This window comes from Hyperolius riggenbachi, chromosome 1 (genome assembly GCF_040937935.1).
Source record: "Hyperolius riggenbachi isolate aHypRig1 chromosome 1, aHypRig1.pri, whole genome shotgun sequence".
In the NCBI taxonomy this organism is placed as follows: domain Eukaryota; kingdom Metazoa; phylum Chordata; class Amphibia; order Anura; family Hyperoliidae; genus Hyperolius; species Hyperolius riggenbachi.
Genome location: NC_090646.1, coordinates 426993858 through 427016206, shown reverse-complemented (window position 1 = coordinate 427016206; position 22349 = coordinate 426993858). Strand labels below are relative to the sequence as shown.

Genomic DNA, 22349 nt, shown 5'->3' with positions numbered 1-22349 from the left:
CACTTGAGCCATAGAGAAACATGGACATTACCTGGTACATCAGTTTTCCTCTCAGCTGTAACTGACAGCAACTGATATTTTACTGACAGCAACTGATATATTTCAGATCTGACAAAATATTGTCAGAACTGGAAGGGATTATTGTCAGAAGAAAATGGTGAGCTTCTGAGAGGAACTGATGGCAAGGTAACTATGCAATGTTCATTTGAAGTTACCTCATGTGTTTATTTTAAATATTTTTACTCAGTACAGGTTCTCTTTAAAGCTGACAAACCCTGCTCTTATGCAGTGGCGTAGCAATAGGGGTTGCAGAGGTCTCCACCGCACCGGGGCCCTTGGGCCAGAGGGGCCCCACATGGCCCTCCCTCATCTACAGTATTAGCTCTTTATTGGTCCTGTGCTTGTAATGATCACTTCTATACATGCTTTGAAGAATAATAATCAACAAGTTGTTCCCCCATCCTCTTCTTGCACCTCTGGCACTGCGGTTGTCTTTGGCAGGTTTTAGTGCGCCTTATTGTTATGTATAGAGTGCTTGGGGGGGGGGGGGGGGGCAGCAATGTAAAACTCGCACTGTGGCCATAGCTCCTTAGCTACGCCACTGCTCCTATGTATGACCATCATGATCACACAATCACAGCATTCCATTGGGATGTCAGATTACTGTCAGAGCACCCAGGGATGTCGGATTATTGTCAGAGCATCCTGAGATGTCAGATTACTGTTAGAGCACCCTGGGGTGTCTAAATAAGAACAACAATTCCAAGTTAATCCGCTGCGCCCAGCAAGGTAATGTCACCAGAAAGAAAGTTCGTTATGCCACCAATGAGTGCTGCTCCTTGTTTACTTTTGGGATCAATGTAAACGTTACTGGAAAAAACAGAAAAAAAGGAAAAGGAGAGGAGCGCTCTCTGGTGCATTAACTTCTTTAATTATACTTCCTGCACAAGGATGCAAAAATAAAACACGTACAATGTTCAATAAGAATAAAAGCTCATCATGATTATGTTGTATCACCGTGTCCCAGTTGTTACATCACCGATCTGGTCGCCTCCACACTATGGCCAGTAGTAGTGGGTGATCTACGGAATCCGGACACACCAGCAGGGTTTGGAACACAGGATTCTGCGGTAGTTGCCCTGCGCCTAGGACGTCATGACGCGTTTCGGCGTTCCACGCCTTCGTCAGATGACGTCAAGGCGCAGGGGATTGAATTAAAAAGGCTTAGTGTTGCCTGGCAACCGAGCGGGCACGCGTATGGCGGCCGTGTCGGATCAAATTAATAGCACTTGTTTAATTTCCAAACGGGCACGCTTACGGCGGCCGTGTAGGATCAGGTTAACTGTGCGTGTCAAGCCTGTAGTGTATGGAGTTGCCTAGCAACATCCATGGGCTGACTGGATTACTGCGCTCCTATGGCTAGACTAATAGGTTAAGAAGTACCACAAAGGATTTATTAGAACTAAAATTTGGCATTAGTCTCATAGAAAAGTGCCTATTAAAAATAATTAAAAGCAATAAGCTCCTATAGAGATAAAAAAAAAAAAAAAAATTTTATATATCAAAAACTGGATGTATTAAAATTTGGCAAACATGCTCTGGTCCAGTTGTATGACGTTGGGGAAACTCGTGTGGATGATTTCATTTACAATCCAATCAAAAGCTAGAGGTTGGCCCGCAAAGGTGAAAAGGGCTGTAGCGCATGTATATATACAAAATGTAGCGTAAACAACGGTAATGCTACATGCTAATACATGCGTGCTGATTAGAGGGTTACGATGGGGAAAGGATACCCTAGCTGCAATAAATATAAATAAAAGTAAAACTGAGAGTAAAAAATGAAGAAATAGTATGTTCACAGGATTGTTGTGAACTAAACTGACTAGCCGTTTGGCGGGCATGTGTCAGGTTGTAATAATGACATATCCTTGAAGTGGAAAATGAATTATATATTAAATGATAGCTTTAAACTATCCTATACGGGGAGTGAATTAATTATAGTGGAGGATCTCACCAATGACCGCCGGAATTGCGTGTAACAAATTAGATACGATTGTAGTATTGTCACAACACAATCAATACTACAAGGAGGAATTACATACATATCAATAAAAATGCAAAAGGATAAAAACAGAATTAAAAATAAGATAACTTGAATATTGTATAAAAGATATATACAATATATATATCACTTTTACAAATAATGATCAAAACCAATTTGCATAGTGGTTTTCTTCCTCTTGCGGGACTATACAGGTTCACGCAGAGAAGAATGACAGAGGGACCTATACAATAAGTACTATAAATAAGGGATACATAAATATAAATATGCACACCGGTTGCTGTACAAGCTGTAAGAACAGCCTGTGTGCATTGCTACCTCATCTTAATCTATACATTAGAGGGGGGATCTTAGACACCATTATAACGTGCACCATTGTGCCTTGCTAGAACTGACCAATTGTCTAGGGATGTTAAACATAAAACGACCAATGGAAAAAAGTCATGTATATTCCACAGGCCGGTGTGCAAGATGTTTACAGTACATTTATATACTATCACATGTATGTAGGTTGACATAGATGTATGGGTAGATGCCCATATAGTAAGGGGAATTTTCAAAAGACATACACCGCCTGAGGGAGGGGGGAGGGAGAGGGGGGGGGGGGGGAGGGTTCGCTTATTCCCTGTCTCTGTTACTATACCTAATAGTCATAAATAAGTTAGATATAGGTAGCTACTTCTAGGCCTTCATTAAGTCCTACAGGGGTCAATGAGTTCAACCTAAAGATCCAGTATGTCTCTCTTTCACATAATCTTTTGTAACGTAGACCTTTGTTGGTATCTTTTTTAATATTTTCAATTCCCATGATCTTCAGGCTGTCAGGCCGTCCTTCATGAGTTTCTGTAAAATGCCTCGGGACAGAGTGTTTAATGCTCCCGCCTTGTATGTTTCTTTTATGTTCCCCTAACCGTTGCCGTAGAGGTCTGGTTGTCCTTCCGACGTAGTATTTAAAAGGGCACCCACAAGTTAGAACATACACTACAAAGGAGGAATCACAATTGATGAAATCTTTTACTTGGATGATGTTACCTTCGCTATCTGTAATCTGAGAGGTGCGGTGTTGGATGTATGAACAGCATCCGCAACGCTTCTTACTACATTTAAAGTTGCCTTTAAGTTGTGGGAACAGGGTTAGTGATGCACCATTGTTAACTTGGTTACAATTTTTTATATTACTTGGAGCCAGTCTATTTTTGATGGACCTTGCTTTTTTAAAAATTACTTCTGGTTTTTCCGGTAACACTTTCTTCAACCAGGGGTCTTGTAATACTATATGCCAGTTCTTTTTTACAATGTCCTTTATTGTTCGTGCACTATTATTGTAATTAGTAACAAATACAGGGCCTCTAGTGCTGTCAGTTTGGGGCCTAGTGGTATTAGATGTCTTGCCTCTTTTCTTGTCATTACACGTGTTCTTAGTATTATCATAGGTCTTAAATTGTTCAGCCACCGCAGTGATGTGTTTCTCTTTATACCCTTTCTGTATGAATTTATTGGCTAAGATTTTACTTTGCTCGTCATAGTCCTTATTTAAAGAGCAATTCCTCCGCAAACGGCAGAACTGGCTTTTGGGTATGTTCTGTATCCATCTTGGATGATGGCAGCTTGAAACGTGTAAATAAGAGTTCCCTGCGGTGGGCTTAAAGTGCGTTTTGGACAATATCTGGTGACTTGTATTATCTGACATTAGCATAAGATCCAGGAAGACTATACTCTCCTTGTTTATCACGTGTGTGAAGGACAGGTTGAACTTATTATTATTACAATGTTTCACAAAGTGATTGTACTCCTCTTCGGTGCCGTCCCATATTATTAGAATGTCATCTATGAATCTCGTGTAAAACACGAGATTCTTTTTAAAGGGATTATGGCCCCAGATGTGCATCTTTTCCCAGTAGGCCATAAAGGGGTTGGCGAAGCTCGGGGCAAATCCTGCTCCCATCGATGTACCACAGGTTTGTAGAAATATCATGTCCATAAAAGAAAAATGATTGTGGGTTAGAGCGAACGTAAGTAAGTCCATCAGAAAGTTTATTTGTTCTGGCGGCAGTTCCTGATATACTCCAAGGAAGTATCTAGTGGCTTCTAGGCCCATCTCATGAGGTATACATGTGTATAATGCTGTTACATCTAATGAGGCCCAATGATAGCCTTCCTCCCACCTGTAATCTTTAAGTAAATCGAGCACATGTTGGGAGTCCCTTGTGTACGCTTCTGTGTTAACAACACATGGCTGTAAGAAATAATCAACAAAGGTTGATATATTTTCAACCTTCCCTGCAACTATTGGTCTACCTGGCGGATTCTTAGTGTCCTTATGAATTTTGGGAATGATGTAAAAGTATGGTGTCAAAGGATGTGAAACTTCTAGGAAATTCTTTTCTGCTACAGTAATCAATCCGTTTCCAAACGCCCTCGTTGTGATGGCTATGAGTTCACTTTTATATTCATCAGTGGGATCTTTAGGTAATTTCATATAGGTTGAAGTATCATCCAACAGCCTGAGACCTTCTTTTCTATAGTCATCAAAATTTAACAAGACTATTCCCCCTCCTTTATCTGCTTGTCTGACAACAAGAGTCTTATCTTCTACTAGATCTTTGAGGGCTTTCTTTTCTGCCTTGGTCAGATTTTGATCTTTTGTCCTTATACTGGTGAAACATATCTCCTTCAATTGTTCCAAAACTGTCTTGTAAAAGGAGTTGATGTATTGGCCTTTCGAGTAAGTTGGATTAAAAATTGACTTCGGCCTGAAGGTTGTGCTTATCACCTCAGTGTCTGGGAAAAATTGTAACCAATCTCCATTGGGTTCATAGTCCAACATTCCCTCAGTTCCTTCAAGCTGTAGATCTAGGAGATCTTGCAGAGCCTCTTCGTCGGTGCTGCTTAATGAATCTCGCTGTCTATTATTATGATTTTCGGCATTCTCTATAGCCACTAGTGTCTCTATATCAGATGTAAGTGACTCCTCGTTAATCTTTTTCGCACTGGAAATAGCGAAGTACCTTTTCAAGGTAAGGGACCGCACAAATCTGTGCAGGTCTTTAAACAAAGTGAATTCATCCGGTTTTGATGTAGGGGCAAAATTTAGCCCTCTTTTTAATACATTTTCTTCATTTGTACTGAGAATGCGTGAGGACAAGTTGAAGATTTTAATTGTGGAGGAAGACTTCTCCGAGACTACTTGATTTTTCCTTTTTTGGACTTTCCTTCCTCCTCGGTTTCCCCTTCTGATTCTTCGAGGTGTCTTTTCACAGACTGGTGGGTCTGTGAACTGTTTACCCCTAAAAAAGAATCCTGACCGGGGTCTCTCACGCCATTGCCTGTGATCATCTCTATGATGGAATTATCACTGCTATGAATAGGATCATGTCCGTTCCCAGAAGTTGAATCCGTTATGATTGCGTGGGCCCCAAGGTGATCTTCAGGTGGAGGAGGGAACTTTTCTCTTTCCTCTACCGTTAGCACTTCAAATGCCCATTGGGGATTTCTTTTGTCCTTGTTTTATCATAGGTCCTTTCTCTAATAGGTGTTAAACTTCCACCTCTTGATTTATATTTGTCCTTTGGAATGGCTCCCTCTATTAGCTTTCTGCTCAAATATTTGCTCATAAACTTGGGGGTGCCTGGGTTATTGGTTACAGGATTGTGATGACTATATTGTTGGTGTTTGGATAATGAGCCACCTCGATCTCTGGTGGAGTTGTATGTGAGGGAGATTTCTGGATTTTTGGTCCTTTCCCATGTTCTTCCTGTGCCTCCTTTTCTTCTCCCTAATGATGTATGGTTTGGTGGCCCTCTCTTGGGGGTATAGGACCTATGATAAAACAAGGACAAAAGAAATCCCCCAATGGGCATTTGAAGTGCTAACGGTAGAGGAAAGAGAAAAGTTCCCTCCTCCACCTGAAGATCACCTTGGGGCCCACGCAATCATAACGGATTCAACTTCTGGGAACGGACATGATCCTATTCATAGCAGTGATAATTCCATCATAGAGATGATCACAGGCAATGGCGTGAGAGACCCCGGTCAGGATTCTTTTTTAGGGGTAAACAGTTCACAGACCCACCAGTCTGTGAAAAGACACCTCGAAGAATCAGAAGGGGAAACCGAGGAGGAAGGAAAGTCCAAAAAAGGAAAAATCAAGTAGTCTCGGAGAAGTCTTCCTCCACAATTAAAATCTTCAACTTGTCCTCACGCATTCTCAGTACAAATGAAGAAAATGTATTAAAAAGAGGGCTAAATTTTGCCCCTACATCAAAACCGGATGAATTCACTTTGTTTAAAGACCTGCACAGATTTGTGCGGTCCCTTACCTTGAAAAGGTACTTCGCTATTTCCAGTGCGAAAAAGATTAACGAGGAGTCACTTACATCTGATATAGAGACACTAGTGGCTATAGAGAATGCCGAAAATCATAATAATAGACAGCGAGATTCATTAAGCAGCACCGACGAAGAGGCTCTGCAAGATCTCCTAGATCTACAGCTTGAAGGAACTGAGGGAATGTTGGACTATGAACCCAATGGAGATTGGTTACAATTTTTCCCAGACACTGAGGTGATAAGCACAACCTTCAGGCCGAAGTCAATTTTTAATCCAACTTACTTGAAAGGCCAATACATCAACTCCTTTTACAAGACAGTTTTGGAACAATTGAAGGAGATATGTTTCACCAGTATAAGGACAAAAGATCAAAATCTGACCAAGGCAGAAAAGAAAGCCCTCAAAGATCTAGTAGAAGATAAGACTCTTGTTGTCAGACAAGCAGATAAAGGAGGGGGAATAGTCTTGTTAAATTTTGATGACTATAGAAAAGAAGGTCTCAGGCTGTTGGATGATACTTCAACCTATATGAAATTACCTAAAGATCCCACTGATGAATATAAAAGTGAACTCATAGCCATCACAACGAGGGCGTTTGGAAACGGATTGATTACTGTAGCAAAAAAGAATTTCCTAGAAGTTTCACATCCTTTGACACCATACTTTTACATCATTCCCAAAATTCATAAGGACACTAAGAATCCGCCAGGTAGACCAATAGTTGCAGGGATGGGGGGCCTTTTGGAAAATATATCAACCTTTGTTGATTATTTCTTACAGCCATGTGTTGTTAACACAGAAGCGTACACAAGGGACTCCCAACATGTGCTCGATTTACTTAAAGATTACAGGTGGGAGGAAGGCTATCATTGGGCCTCATTAGATGTAACAGCATTATACACATGTATACCTCATGAGATGGGCCTAGAAGCCACTAGATACTTCCTTGGAGTATATCAGGAACTGCCGCCAGAACAAATAAACTTTCTGATGGACTTACTTAAGTTCGCTCTAACCCACAATCATTTTTCTTTTATGGACATGATATTTCTACAAACCTGTGGTACATCGATGGGAGCAGGATTTGCCCCGAGCTTCGCCAACCTCTTTATGGCCTACTGGGAAAAGATGCACATCTGGGGCCATAATCCCTTTAAAAAGATTCTCGTGTTTTACACGAGATTCATAGATGACATTCTAATAATATGGGACGGCACCGAAGAGGAGTACAATCACTTTGTGAAACATTGTAATAATAATAAGTTCAACCTGTCCTTCGCACACGTGATAAACAAGAAGAGTATAGTCTTCCTGGATCTTATGCTAATGTCAGATAATACAAGTCACCAGATATTGTCCAAAACGCACTTTAAGCCCACCGCAGGGAACTCTAATTTACACGTTTCAAGCTGCCATCATCCAAGATGGATACAGAACATACCCAAAAGCCAGTTCTGCCGTTTGCGGAGGAATTGCTCTTTAAATAAGGACTATGACGAGCAAAGTAAAATCTTAGCCAATAAATTCATACAGAAAGGGTATAAAGAGAAACACATCACTGCGGTGGCTGAACAATTTAAGACCTATGATAATACTAAGAACACGTGTAATGACAAGAAAAGAGGCAAGACATCTAATACCACTAGGCCCCAAACTGACAGCACTAGAGGCCCTGTATTTGTTACTAATTACAATAATAGTGCACGAACAATAAAGGACATTGTAAAAAAGAACTGGCATATAGTATTACAAGACCCCTGGTTGAAGAAAGTGTTACCGGAAAAACCAGAAGTAATTTTTAAAAAAGCAAGGTCCATCAAAAATAGACTGGCTCCAAGTAATATAAAAAATTGTAACCAAGTTAACAATGGTGCATCACTAACCCTGTTCCCACAACTTAAAGGCAACTTTAAATGTAGTAAGAAGCGTTGCGGATGCTGTTCATACATCCAACACCGCACCTCTCAGATTACAGATAGCGAAGGTAACATCATCCAAGTAAAAGATTTCATCAATTGTGATTCCTCCTTTGTAGTGTATGTTCTAACTTGTGGGTGCCCTTTTAAATACTACGTCGGAAGGACAACCAGACCTCTACGGCAACGGTTAGGGGAACATAAAAGAAACATACAAGGCGGGAGCATTAAACACTCTGTCCCGAGGCATTTTACAGAAACTCATGAAGGACGGCCTGACAGCCTGAAGATCATGGGAATTGAAAATATTAAAAAAGATACCAACAAAGGTCTACGTTACAAAAGATTATGTGAAAGAGAGACATACTGGATCTTTAGGTTGAACTCATTGACCCCTGTAGGACTTAATGAAGGCCTAGAAGTAGCTACCTATATCTAACTTATTTATGACTATTAGGTATAGTAACAGAGACAGGGAATAAGCGAACCCTCCCCCCCCCCCCCCTCTCCCTCCCCCCTCCCTCAGGCGGTGTATGTATTTTGAAAATTCCCCTTACTATATGGGCATCTACCCATACATCTATGTCAACCTACATACATGTGATAGTATATAAATGTACTGTAAACATCTTGCACACCGGCCTGTGGAATATACATGACTTTTTTCCATTGGTCGTTTTATGTTTAACATCCCTAGACAATTGGTCAGTTCTAGCAAGGCACAATGGTGCACGTTATAATGGTGTCTAAGATCCCCCCTCTAATGTATAGATTAAGATGAGGTAGCAATGCACACAGGCTGTTCTTACAGCTTGTACAGCAACCGGTGTGCATATTTATATTTATATTTATGTATCCCTTATTTATAGTACTTATTGTATAGGTCCCTCTGTCATTCTTCTCTGCGTGAACCTGTATAGTCCCGCAAGAGGAAGAAAACCACTATGCAAATTGGTTTTGATCATTATTTGTAAAAGTGATATATATATTGTATATATCTTTTATACAATATTCAAGTTATCTTATTTTTAATTCTGTTTTTATCCTTTTGCATTTTTATTGATATGTATGTAATTCCTCCTTGTAGTATTGATTGTGTTGTGACAATACTACAATCGTATCTAATTTGTTACACGCAATTCCGGCGGTCATTGGTGAGATCCTCCACTATAATTAATTCACTCCCCGTATAGGATAGTTTAAAGCTATCATTTAATATATAATTCATTTTCCACTTCAAGGATATGTCATTATTACAACCTGACACATGCCCGCCAAACGGCTAGTCAGTTTAGTTCACAACAATCCTGTGAACATACTATTTCTTCATTTTTTACTCTCAGTTTTACTTTTATTTATATTTATTGCAGCTAGGGTATCCTTTCCCCATCGTAACCCTCTAATCAGCACGCATGTATTAGCATGTAGCATTACCGTTGTTTACGCTACATTTTGTATATATACATGCGCTACAGCCCTTTTCACCTTTGCGGGCCAACCTCTAGCTTTTGATTGGATTGTAAATGAAATCATCCACACGAATTTCCCCAACGTCATACAACTGGACCAGAGCATGTTTGCCAAATTTTAATACATCCAGTTTTTGATATATAAAATTTTTTTTTTTTTTCTCTATAGAAGCTTATTGCTTTTCATTATTTTTAATAGGCATTTTTCTATGAGACTAATGCCAAATTTTAGTTCTAATAAATCCTTTGTGGTACTTCTTAACCTATTAGTCTAGCCATAGGAGCGCAGTAATCCAGTCAGCCCATGGATGTTGCTAGGCAACTCCATACACTACAGGCTTGACACGCACAGTTAACCTGATCCTACACGGCCGCCGTAAGCGTGCCCGTTTGGAAATTAAACAAGTGCTATTAATTTGATCCGACACGGCCGCCATACGCGTGCCCGCTCGGTTGCCAGGCAACACTAAGCCTTTTTAATTCAATTCACTGCGCCTTGACGTCATCTGACGAAGGCGTGGAACGCCGAAACGCGTCATGACGTCCTAGGCGCAGGGCAACTACCGCAGAATCCTGTGTTCCAAACCCCGCTGGTGTGTCCGGATTCCGTAGATCACCCACTACTACTGGCCATAGTGTGGAGGCGACCAGATCGGTGATGTAACAACTGGGACACGGTGATACAACATAATCATGATGAGCTTTTATTCTTATTGAACATTGTACGTGTTTTATTTTTGCATCCTTGTGCAGGAAGTATAATTAAAGAAGTTAATGCACCAGAGAGCGCTCCTCTCCTTTTCCTTTTTTTCTGTTTTCACCCTGGGGTGTCTGTTTACTTTCTGGGCTCCCTGGGTGTCAGTTTAATGTAAGAGCATACTGGGATATCGGTTTACTGTCAGAGCCCACTGTGATGTCATCTTACGGCACACTGCCGTAACCTAACACTTTATCCACTTAATGACATGCTGACAGGACGTTTTTATAAGTCAGACAGTGCTGCTGCCGCTGTGCGCGTACATGTGCGCACTCCTGCGGATGCACGTGCATACCCGTCCACGTGCACAAGAAAATTATGAAAACAAAACAAAAAAACACCCCTTCAAAAAAATACACCTTTATTTCCAAATGATATATTGTCACCATACTTTGTACTAGGGACGTAATTAAAATCTTGTGACAACCAGGACAAATGGGCAGATACAATGTGTGGGTTTTATGTACAGTTGCAGTGTTTATATTAAAACCATAGGGGATGAAATTGGAGAAATAGTGTATTTTTTCCTTGTATTTCCCTTTAAAATGCATAGAAAATAAAGTAATTACTGAAAACAAATTACAACCCCAAAAAGCCCAATTTGTGGTGAAAAAAACAAGATATAGATCATTTCATTGTGAATAGTAGTGATTAAGCTATTGGCAAATGAAAGAGATGAGCACTGAAAGGTGAAAATCGCTCTTGTCCGTTAGGGTAAAAACCGCCATGGGGTGAAGTGGTTAAGATAAGAAATAGGGACACTTAAAGCCAATGGGTACCGTTTAAAAAATAAAAAAGTCAGATACTCACCTAAGGAGAGGAAAGGCTCGGTCCTAATGAGCCTTCCCTCTCCTCTCCCGGTGCCCTCGGTGCTGCGCTTGCTCCCCCGTTCGCGTCCGCCGCCGCAGGGACTTCGGAAGTCTTCGGGAGCACTCGGGCTTCCGAAGACGGGCCGCTCCATACTACGTACGCGCGAGTGCATCATAGAGGGCGCTCGCGCATGCGTACTATGTAGCAGCCCCGTCCTCGGGAGCCCGAGTGCTCCCGGAGGCTTCAGAAACATCCCTTCGGCTGCGGAAGTGGCAGTATTTGACCGAACTGGTCGAATATTGCCACGGGGGATCCTGCGCGGGACCGGGCACTGGGAGAGGAGAGGGAAGGCTCATTAGGACCGAGCCTTCCCTCTCCTTAGGTGAGCATCTGACTTTTTTATTTTTTAAATGGTAAACATTCACTTTAAAGAGACTCTGAAGTCTCCGAAAATACAGCTTTTTATTGCAAAAAGCTGTTCAACATGATTGCCCTAACTAAAACTCTGCACCCCCGTGGCTAAAATCTAACTAAATCCCCCCAAACTCCCTGGGCACACTGCGGGGAGCGCTTCTGTGAGAGGCAGAGCTCTCAGCTGCAGCTTTGCCTCTACATGCATCTATTAGCACGTATCTCCGCCTCCGCCCGCCCCTCTCAGTCTTCCTTCACTCAGAGGGGCGGGGGAGAGGCGGAGATACGCGCTGATAGACGTGCATGGAGGCAGAGCAATTCAACCCATGCTGGTCCTTTCTATCTTGGTTTATTTTCCTTCATAATAACCATATGAAAATAAGTGGGATGAGAAAATTTACTTTCTGTGATGTCAGTTTACTTTCAGAGCGCTCTAGCATGTCAGTTTACTTTATGGGCTTCCTGGGATGTCAGTTTGTTGTCAGAGCATCCTGGGATGCCAGTCTACTTTCAGAGCACCCTGGGATGTCAGATTGTTGTCAGAGCATCCTGGGATGTCAGTTTACTTTCAGAGCACCCTGGGATGTCAGTTTATTGTCTGAGCATCCTGGGATATCGGTTTACTTTCAGAGCACACTGGGATATCAGTTTGTTGTCAGAGAACCCTGGGATGTCAGTTTACTTTCAGAGCATGTCAGTTTATTGTCAGAGCATCCTGGGATGTTAGTTTACTTTTAGAGCACCCTGGGATGTTAGTTTACTTTTAGAGCACCCTGGGATGTCACTTTACTTTCAAGGCACTCTGTGATGTCAGTTTACTTTCAGAGCACTCTAGGATGTCAGTTTACTACCAGAGCACCCTGGAATGTCAGTTTACTTTCTGGGCTCCCTGGGATGTCAGTTTATTTTCCGAGCATACTGGGATGTCAGTTTTCTGTCAGAGCACTCAGAGATGTCAGTTTATTGTCAGAGCACCCTGGGATGTCAGTTTATTGTCAGAGCACCCTGGGATATCAGTTTATTGTCAGAGCACCCTGGGATGTCAGTTTATTGTCAGAGCACCCTGGGATGTCAGTTTATTGTCAGAGCTTCCTGGGATATCAGTTTACTCTCAAGGCACCCTGGGATGTCAATTTACTTTCTGGGATGTCAGTTTATTGCCCAAGCATACTGGGATGTCATATTACTGTAACCTGGGATGACAATTTACTTTCATGGCACCCTCAGATGTCAGTTTACTTTCTGTGCTCCCTGGAATGTCACTTCAAGATTACAGACAACCAAGATGAGCACAGCATATTTATCCAGCCAAGAAAATGGCCGCTTCGGCGACACATTTTAGCCTTCCACTTTCCTATAGGATGGCTAGCATTTCTAGATTCCAGAGCTCTGTTCTAGCAGTTTCTATGACACTCCTTACGTCATCATATCGCGCCCGCTCATTTACTTCGTTTTTTTTTTTTACGGGACAAACAGGTGGAACGCAGACCCTCCGTAACCCTGCCCCGCTTCCGGTCTCTTCCCTGTAGCAGTGCTAGCGGAGAGAACAGGCGAACACAGCAGGCGTTACGGGAAGCCGGGTGACAAGCGTGTCCCAGAGTGCTTCGCGGTGACGTAGCAGTGACGCTGGGATATGAGGAAGCGCTGATAGTGCGGCCTGAGGTGCGCCAATAGCGCCCGTTAGCCGGAGAGCTGCTCACCTTTACATGCTGTGCATAGACTGAGAATATAGGAGACCCCGGCCGCTACACTCTCCGCACAGCGCTCTGCCACCATCCCCTAGCTGCCACCAGCCATCTCCTCTGTTCACTCCTCACACCGCCTGGCAATCCCTAGTCATGTCTGATCCCCCCGCTTCATCCTCCTCCAGTGCCTCCTCCGACTCACCGAGGATCATCAAAGTCACAGTGAAGACCCCTAAAGAGAAGGAGGAGTTCGCTGTGCCAGAGAGCAGCAGCGTCCGAGAGGTGAGATGAGCCAGCCGTCCGTACAGAAGGGCACACTGCTTGTCCCGAATCCCTGCTGGACTGGTTTACCCCGACTGTATGAGAAATGACAGCCTGATACACCTCTGCCCGAGATCTAGCTCCCATTTACCTGTATAGACCGGTGCAAAATAGCTTACATTCTCAAACTAACCTATATTCCCCTACATTTTTGTTGAACCAATATTCATCACAGTGACTCACCTGTCTAATACTCTCACTCTAACCTTTCTTTGTCTTGTACCTAACGCTACCCCCCTAGTGCCTATTGCCTAATACCAAATCTAATCCTAATGTCTAATACGAACCTACCCCTTCTATTCCCCCCACACCCCAAATTACTAACCTAACCTCTTTAGCCTATGTATGTAGGCTGGTTTGACACATAGGCTGAAATGTTAGCGCACTGGATCTGGTAGCTGGTAGCAGAGGCTCAACTTGAACTAATACAGTTTGTAAGTTACCTGCAGACACGGTCATTGAATGGACAAACACAATTGGACAGCAAATATTAACATGCTGAGCATGGATTTTTATCCTCTGAGGGGTGATGCTGTCATTTGTTATGCTGTCTAGGGAAGGGTTAGGAGTAGCAGTAACCAAGGCATGTTTAGCAGCTTGTTTTGGGAACAAAAAGGCGCCAGAAGAAGCATTCATTTACCAGGGGTTCAAGGTAACTCCTTATTGAGGTTGGATGTTTCTTCAAGCCCTGTACAGATAGGGCTTGGGCCTTCTTTACACTGATGGAATAAATCTGTTTCCATTGCTGTGATTGCCATCTGTTTCCTCGCATGCAAATTTTGAGGGGGAAACAGACTATTGAAATCAGTTTTTGTGTGCGGGAAACAAAAAAATATGGGTGGTTGAAGTAATGTCGAGTTATTATTATTTATTGTCTTTATAAAACTATTATGCAGCTTTATTAATGCATTAAATACTATACATTCTGTCGTATAAGACTACTTTTTAACCCTTTGAAAATCTTCTGAAAAGTCAGGGGTCGTCTTATACGCCGGGTGTCATTGATGCCGGGTGATATGCCCTATCCTGTTACCGCCTCTCAGATCTTGCTGCTGAGGACTGTAGTGAAGTGGTGCGGGCGCACATGTGCGAGATCTGAGAGGCAGAGAAGGAGGTAAATAGGATACAAGGGTGGGCCAGAAGGGTGAAAGAAGCATGTTTTATGGGCACAACACGATCTATTCTTCCATACCGCTCTGATAAACAGGTGGACAAGGAGAGCTGACCAATCCACTTAGGGAGAGGGAGAGTTGACCAATCCAACCAGTCAAGCGCCTATATACTGGGTAGCACATACAGTACAGCAGCAGTATCTGTTCATACATAGCACCAGCAGGGCTGTGGAGTTGGTACAAAAATCGTCCGACTCCTCAGTTTATGAAACCTCCAACTTTGACTCCACAGCCCTTACCAGGCTATGTTTTTTTTTAATTTTTATTTGGTGTACATTGGAAGAGGGGTAGTCTTACACAGCGAGTATATCCCAAACTCTATATTTTAACTGGAAACATTTTTTGGGTGGTTCATCTTATATGCCCAGTCATTTTACGGGTATATAATATACGGGTAATAATAATTTGACGTTATGTCAACCACCCATTCCCCCCATCACCTTACTGATTTCAATATCCTCAATATCCTTCTTGTAAGTTAGCAGTGGTGCATTTCTCATGTTACGACTCCAGGGAGTTGTGCTGTTTAGCCACATTCTTCCTCCCACAATTTGATTAGTAGGGTTGTGCTGTTGGGAGTGATGACTTAAGCGCCAGATGCACTTACGAGCAGGGCTGTGGAATTGCAGTCTGAGTCGGTGGTTTCATAAACTGAGGGGTCTGAGTCAGATGATTTTTGTACCAAATCCACAACCCTGGTAAGAATTAGACTAAGGAGTCGGAGCCATTTTGGGTACTCGGAGTTGGTGGTTTCATAAACTGAGGAGTCGGATGATTTTTGTACTGACTCCACAGCCCTGCTTGTCACCTGGTGGGGATTGGAAATTACAAGGTCAAGGCTATGTAGACGCGTCCCAGCCTACAGGTTAGTGACATGTTCTGTCAATATGTGGAAGGGGGGAGCTGATGGCTTAGCAATAACTTCACTCGGTGGGCAGGGTAAGTGGGGAGAACAGTGCTCTTGGTTGTCACTCAGCCATTGAATACTCATTTTTGGCCACCTTGGCTGAGCTTAATCTAACATGTATATGGGGCTCGAGCCACCCTTCCCTTGTACCTCAGGTCTATCACAGGGGAGCTATAAAGGGTAACTGCAGAAATGTGACCATTGCTGATATTCCAAAACTGGAGGTATGTCTGATCATGCATATAAACCTGGTCTGAAAATTATATAATTGTATATGTAGTGTTATTCAGGGCTGTGGAGTTGGAGTCGGAGCAATTTTGGTTACCCGGAGTTGGAGTCGGAGTCTGTGATTTCATAAACTGAGGAGCCGGAGTCTAATAATTTTGTACAAAATCCACAGCCTTGGTAAGTATTAGACTAAGGAGTCAGAGCCATTTTGGTTACCTGGAGTCGGTGGTTTCATAAATTGAGGAGTCGGAGTTGGAGTCAGAAGATTTTTGTGCCGACTCCACAGCCCTGGTGCTAATAGTAAGTAGAATTTTTTTCGGAGTGTCTTCTTCTCATTTTTAGTTTGAGATCATTCTCTAATGTTGAATTTTAAATCCTAACCAATAAAAACAGTCAGTTTCTCACTTGAGTTCCAGTCAGGGTGATATTTATTACAGGGTTGCATGAAAAGCTAGTGGTGTATGTCTGGCTTTAGGGAGGCAGTTGCAGTTACCAGGACATCAAGGAGGTGTCACAGGTACTGGTAGCTTAGGGTGGACAGTATTCTTCATTAAATGGGCCCATCGATGAAACAATCTTACCACCTCCATGCAATACGAGGGACTACCCAAAGTTTCTGGACAATTTGCTCTTCTACTACATAGATTTGGTAAGATTGTATTATTTATGGGAACTGCTAATTTGTTTTGGGCAAACACTAGTGATCCCAAAGAAGTTCTGACTTAGCCAATGGGGTGTTTTTTTTTAGACTCAAGCAGGGTTACATGAGTGGGATTAAGGAGTACAATATGTAGATACAGAAACCTTTCCCAGTACTGTATAAGTATAAACCTCGATTGTGGGGCTTATCTCTGTAGATATTTTGCAACTTGATGAATTCTGGAAAAACTGAGAATTTATTACATATCCCTTGGTTGCTAATCTTTAGAATAGTTGGTACCTATTCCATATAGAGTACAGTGTTCTCCCCAGGATCAATCAAGTGGGCGCGCCGCCCGGGTAAAATCAATTACCGCCCGGCTGCCTGCGGTCCCATCAGCACGTGGCCGGGTATCGCACTGGGTAGCAAAAACCAGCGCTGCTCCCGAATGTGCACAGAGCAGCGCTGCAGAGTAGCATAGTCGTCGTTATCCGTAGCGTGTCCGTCCCCCTCCTGCACATACAGGCTCTAAGCAGAGAAGTTTTCACTCACTGCTCCTCGCCGTTCGGGTTATCCTGCTTGCCTGTCACCGGCTCATATGTATGATGCCCTCTGGTGGCGAGGCGCCACAGCATAGCGACATAGATGTGAGCCGGTGACAGGCAAAGCAGGGGAATGACAGGCAAAGCAGGGGAACCCGAACGGCGAGAAACGGTGAGTGAAAACTTCTCTGCTAATAGAGCCCATATGTGCAGGAGGGGGACGGACACGCTGCTGATAAGGACTACACTCTGTCTGCTACTCTGCTCTGCCGGAGGATGTTTGAAAACCCGGGGGGGGGGGGGGGGGGGAGGGGACATTAACACATCAACTCACTGAGCTGAGTTTGTGTCAGCACGATTCTGCCCGGCATTTGGCTGAGGGGGCAATCGGGGGTCAGGGTTGCACTACAAATATGTCTGGGTCACTCGGGGGGGGGGGGGGGGGTCCAGGCTGCTATGGATCTCATGGCTGGAGCAGCAGATGAGTCAGTGGAGCTGTGAGAAGCTACATGCACAGCTTGATGATACTCCTGACATGCTGTTGTAGCAATGTGTTCAAAATAAGAAAGATGTCATCAATGCTGTGTGCATACCTGAACCACAGATATACCAATGCAGTGTTCTCCCCAGGATCAAACAGGTGGGCGGCCCTGGTAAAATCAATTACTGCCCGGCGGGCTGCGTTCCCAGCTGCCATCACCGGCCAGCTATCGCGCACGATGCTCCTGAATCTGCACAGCTCTGTGCACGAGATCTCGCGCTTCTCGGCGAGCTTGTGCGGTCACAGTCTCAGCGGTAGTAAGAGGCGGGACCAGCGCCCGAGGCTAAGCCGACAAGCTGTCATCGTGCACGGACACTACTGTCAAGCCTGTAAGTATCCGCATCCGCCACCTACCCCCCTAATGTGCAATGTGCCGCCGCCCCTATACTTTACCTGTCCGTGTGCACCGCTAGCTCCAGGCTGCGTCCATCATCCATACACATGCCCCACGTGGCTACCAGCGTGCATATGGGCGCATGTGTGGGACATAATTAGAGCATATTTTATTTTCCACACCACCAAATTTCCCCGTGCCGCCCCACCCGGGTACTTTTTCATGCCACCCGGCTGGAAAAAAATCCTGGGGAGAACACTGGAGTACTGGAGAGGGTCGCAGGGAATTCTGGTTTGTATGCAACTTTGAATTGGGCCACTCAGAAACCAGGGCAGTGGAGTCAGAGTTGGAGTCGGAGTTGGAGCAATTTTGCAGGGCCGTGGAGTCGGTACAAAAATACTCCCGACTCCTCAGTTTATGAAACCATTACTCCGACTCCAACTCCGGGTAACCAAAATGGCCCCGTCTCCGACTCCTTGACTCCGACCCCTTAGTGTAATATTTAACAGGGCTGTGGATTTTGTACAAAAATCATCCGACTCCTCAGGTTATGAAACCACGACTCCGACTTCAACTCCGACTCTGGGTGCCCAACATTGTCCCGACTCCACAGCCCTGCAATTTTGGGTACCTGGAGTTGGAGTCGGTGGTTTCATAATAAACTGAGGAGTCGGAAGTCTGCCGGATGATTTTTGTACCGACTCCACAGCCCTGTCAGAAACACTGCCTGCTGATTTTGATTTGCCAAACTCTAAAGGTAGCCGTACATTTTTATAGATTGCCAAGTGATGTGACAACCAGATCCCTCTCTGATCTGAACCTAATCGGAGAGAGAGATCTTTTTCCTTCCCCACACACTGCACATCGATTTTCAATAGATTTCAACATGAAATCTATAGCCAATATATTGAACCTCATGTTTGTACTGCTTTCACAATAACTTTTGTCAGATGAGGGTTCACTTATGAGTAGGATTTCTCTTCAGGATATAACAAGCAAAAGGTACTGAACATAAGGTAAATGATGTCACTAATTTACGTTTCACATTAGTAAGTAGATCTACTTGGTTTACTGAATCACATAACCGAATTATAAAATTGCCCATGGCTTCTGTGGTTTTGCTGTATAACGGGAAGTAGAAGCTAAGAGGAGACAAATATTTGTTTGCCTGACGTCCTGAGGCACTGGAGACAGTGGTTTTGTCTTTTGTCGAAGTACTCCTAAGCTTGAGATTTTAAAAGTGGATGTTTCTGCCAGCCTTCTGCTAAAATGATCTTTTGTTACCTAAGAGAAAAATCTTTCTGCCCAAGACCCAGTACACCAAACCAGGTTATTTTGGCTAAATGTCAGGAGAGTAGTTTGGATCTATTGCATTGCAGTTAATAAGAGATACTGCTGCATCACATTTGGCTGAAGCTTGTCAGTGGAAACTGGGTTCAGAATTGCAGTTTGTGTAGAAATTGCTGTGGGCTAGTCTGTAGATGGTAGGCCAGCAAGCACCTTTGTCCAGTGTGCCATCTGTTACAAGGTCTGTCACAGGGCTTTGGAGTCGGAGCAATTTGGGGTACCTGGAGTTGATTTCATAAACTGAGGAGTCAGTTGGATGATTTTTGGACAAAATCCACAGCCCTGGTAAGTATTAGACTTAGGAGTCAGAGGCTTTTTAGGTACCTGGAGTTGGAAGATTTTTGTACCGACTCCACAGCCCTGGTCTATCACATAAGTGGTCTTGTGTTTTATTTTTTTTATTTATTTTTTTTACCCCATATGATAGTTAATATCACTGTCGAGGAAGGGCGTTTGTTAATTACTAATTATCTTCCTGTGGACAGAAACAGAGTGGAATTATACTAAGTGGCACAAAATAATAAAGGGGTATTCCGTGTCAAATCAACACACTGATTCTGACTGACATCCTTTGATTTTGATGAAGCTTGGTGTATCTAGTGCTTTTACACAGTGATAAATAGAAATGGGAGAAAAAATCTGCTTTTCCTTTGTGTGATTTGCTTTCTTAAAACAAAAGGTATTTGCTATAATTTGTATTTAAGTGTGTGACTGTGGTTACCCACAATGCACCACTGCTGAATATGCCAATTATCTCATTATGCCCCTGAAGCCAGGCTTACATCCAAAACTGCATTTGCTGCATCTGTTTTGAATGCAAGTTGTATAATCTGCACATGTTTTGGGACCTGCACATCTATGCAGCTGGTCAATTCGGGTGCAGCCTGTATTTGGAAGCGCTGCCATTACATCCAGAACCACTGGTGTATAGCAAGCCTATAGATTAAAATTTTACAGAGCCACATCAACCCAACATACAGATAGCCTGTTTCAGACTGTTGGTCCTCCTCAGTGCATGGCAGGGATTGATATGGCTCTATGGAATAGGGCAGCGATGGCTAACCTTGGCACTCCAGCTGTGACAACTACAAATCCCATCATGCCTCTGCCTCCCCGAGTTATGCTTAGAGCTGTCAGAGTATTGCAATGCCTCATGGGACTTGTAGTTCCACCACAGCTGGAGTGCCAAGGTTAGCCATCACTGCAATAGGGCTTGGACCAGAAAAACAGAATACTCAATCAGCTTGGGATGACCATAAACCTTATTGAACATTGGTGCATTGTGAGTAACAGTACACTTAAACCTGAATTATCGCAAATACCTTCTGTTTTAAGAAGGTAAACCACACTAAGCATTGCTTTTTAGTAGGTCTCTTTTGGTCCCCTATACTTTCCTAGTAATTTTCTGTCACCCCGAGCTACTTGGGTATTCTGTCCCTTTCATTCAAAAGTTATTAAATACAAGTTTCATAAAAATCTGAGATGTCAAGGCAGATTTTCATACAAAATTGTGTTGATTTGACACAGAACGCTCTAACAGCATGACAGAAGTTTTGGTGTTTTTAGTGCCGTTAAAACCTTTAGAAAGTTTTTGGCTAGAAGTCCACTTTTAGAGCTGGTTCAGACGGACGTTTGGAGGCGTCGCGTTCGTTGGCGTCGCGGCGGCAATGTGTTCGGGCTTTCAGCAGCGTTCGCATTGCGTTCGGATGCGGTCGCATTTTTCTTCCCCTAGGGGGACATTACCCGTCGCGGTTAACCGCCCCTGGAAGCAACATGTAGCTTCCAGGTGCTCCTTGAACGTCAGTGAAAATCGGGACCTGAACGCCGCGTTCGTGCAAACGCGCGTAAAAGCTTGGTACAAACGCTCCCATTCACTTGAATGGGAGCGTTTAACGCCAAGCCCCGAACGCTGGCAGTAAACGCTCTGCAAGCGTCCGTCTTTACCAGCCCTAATTTTGGTTACTTTTTTTTTTTTTCTTGATGTTGCAAAAGCACAGTTGAGTGTATCCCTACATCTATTTGATACATTCATGAAACACAATTTTGCTCCAAATGTCACAATTCACCTTTGCAAAACAGATATATTTACCATTTCCTTGTTTTCAGTTTAAGGAGGACATATCAAAACGCTTCAAATCCAACACAGATCAGCTTGTGTTGATATTTGCCGGGAAAATTTTAAAGGACCAGGACACACTCAGTCAGCATGGCATCAATGACGGGCTTACAGTCCATCTTGTCATCAAAACACAGAATAAGTATGTGCTTTCATCTGTCTTGTTTCCTCTTACTTTTGAAAAGCTTCACTTGGGGAACATTGCTGTATTTATTGCTGCTTGTCTTGTAGGTCCCAGCCTGCTGCTTCTGCTTCTACTTCTACTTCACAACCCAACAGCCCCAGCAGTCCAGCATCCACTTCTACAACTTCCAGCAGTACAACTACCAGCTCGACAACCACAAATACTCCTTTTGGCGTAGGTAAGTTTGACCACACCTTTGCTCAAAAATCCATATATTTGATGCTGAAACTATATTGTAATTTACCTTTTAAAATACTCTTTTCTATGTCCTATTGGAGCCAATTAAAATTTTCTCAAACTTGCTATGTTCTGTTTTTTTGTTTGTATCTGCAGCAATCTCCCCAGAAGTATCAACTAACCGTTATGCCTGCGGGGATAATGGGGACTATTTGTTGGGGGATTTGCAGGCATTAAAATGCTTAAAGAGCCTCTAGCACAGTCTTCTTACCTTCCAGTAGCTCCTAGGGGCTTTCCAGAGTCTGTTCTCGGCCCCTGCGTGTCATGTGATCCAACGGGGATTAGGTGAAACGCTGGGAGCTGTGCACAAAGGATGTTGGGAGCTACAGGAAGGTTAGAAG

General features: G+C 43.3%; 1 protein-coding gene across 1 annotated transcript in view; it reads left to right on the top strand.

The window, feature by feature from the left end:
• Window positions 1-13205: 13205 nt before the first annotated feature.
• Window positions 13206-22349, top strand: part of UBQLN1 (ubiquilin 1) — a 31750-nt gene continuing 22606 nt past the window's right edge. The window contains exons 1-3 of the mRNA XM_068236925.1: window positions 13206-13721; window positions 21578-21729; window positions 21819-21949. Coding sequence (XP_068093026.1) covers window positions 13593-13721; window positions 21578-21729; window positions 21819-21949 — 412 coding nt within the window. The 5' untranslated portion in view covers window positions 13206-13592. The remainder of the gene's footprint in view (window positions 13722-21577; window positions 21730-21818; window positions 21950-22349) is intronic.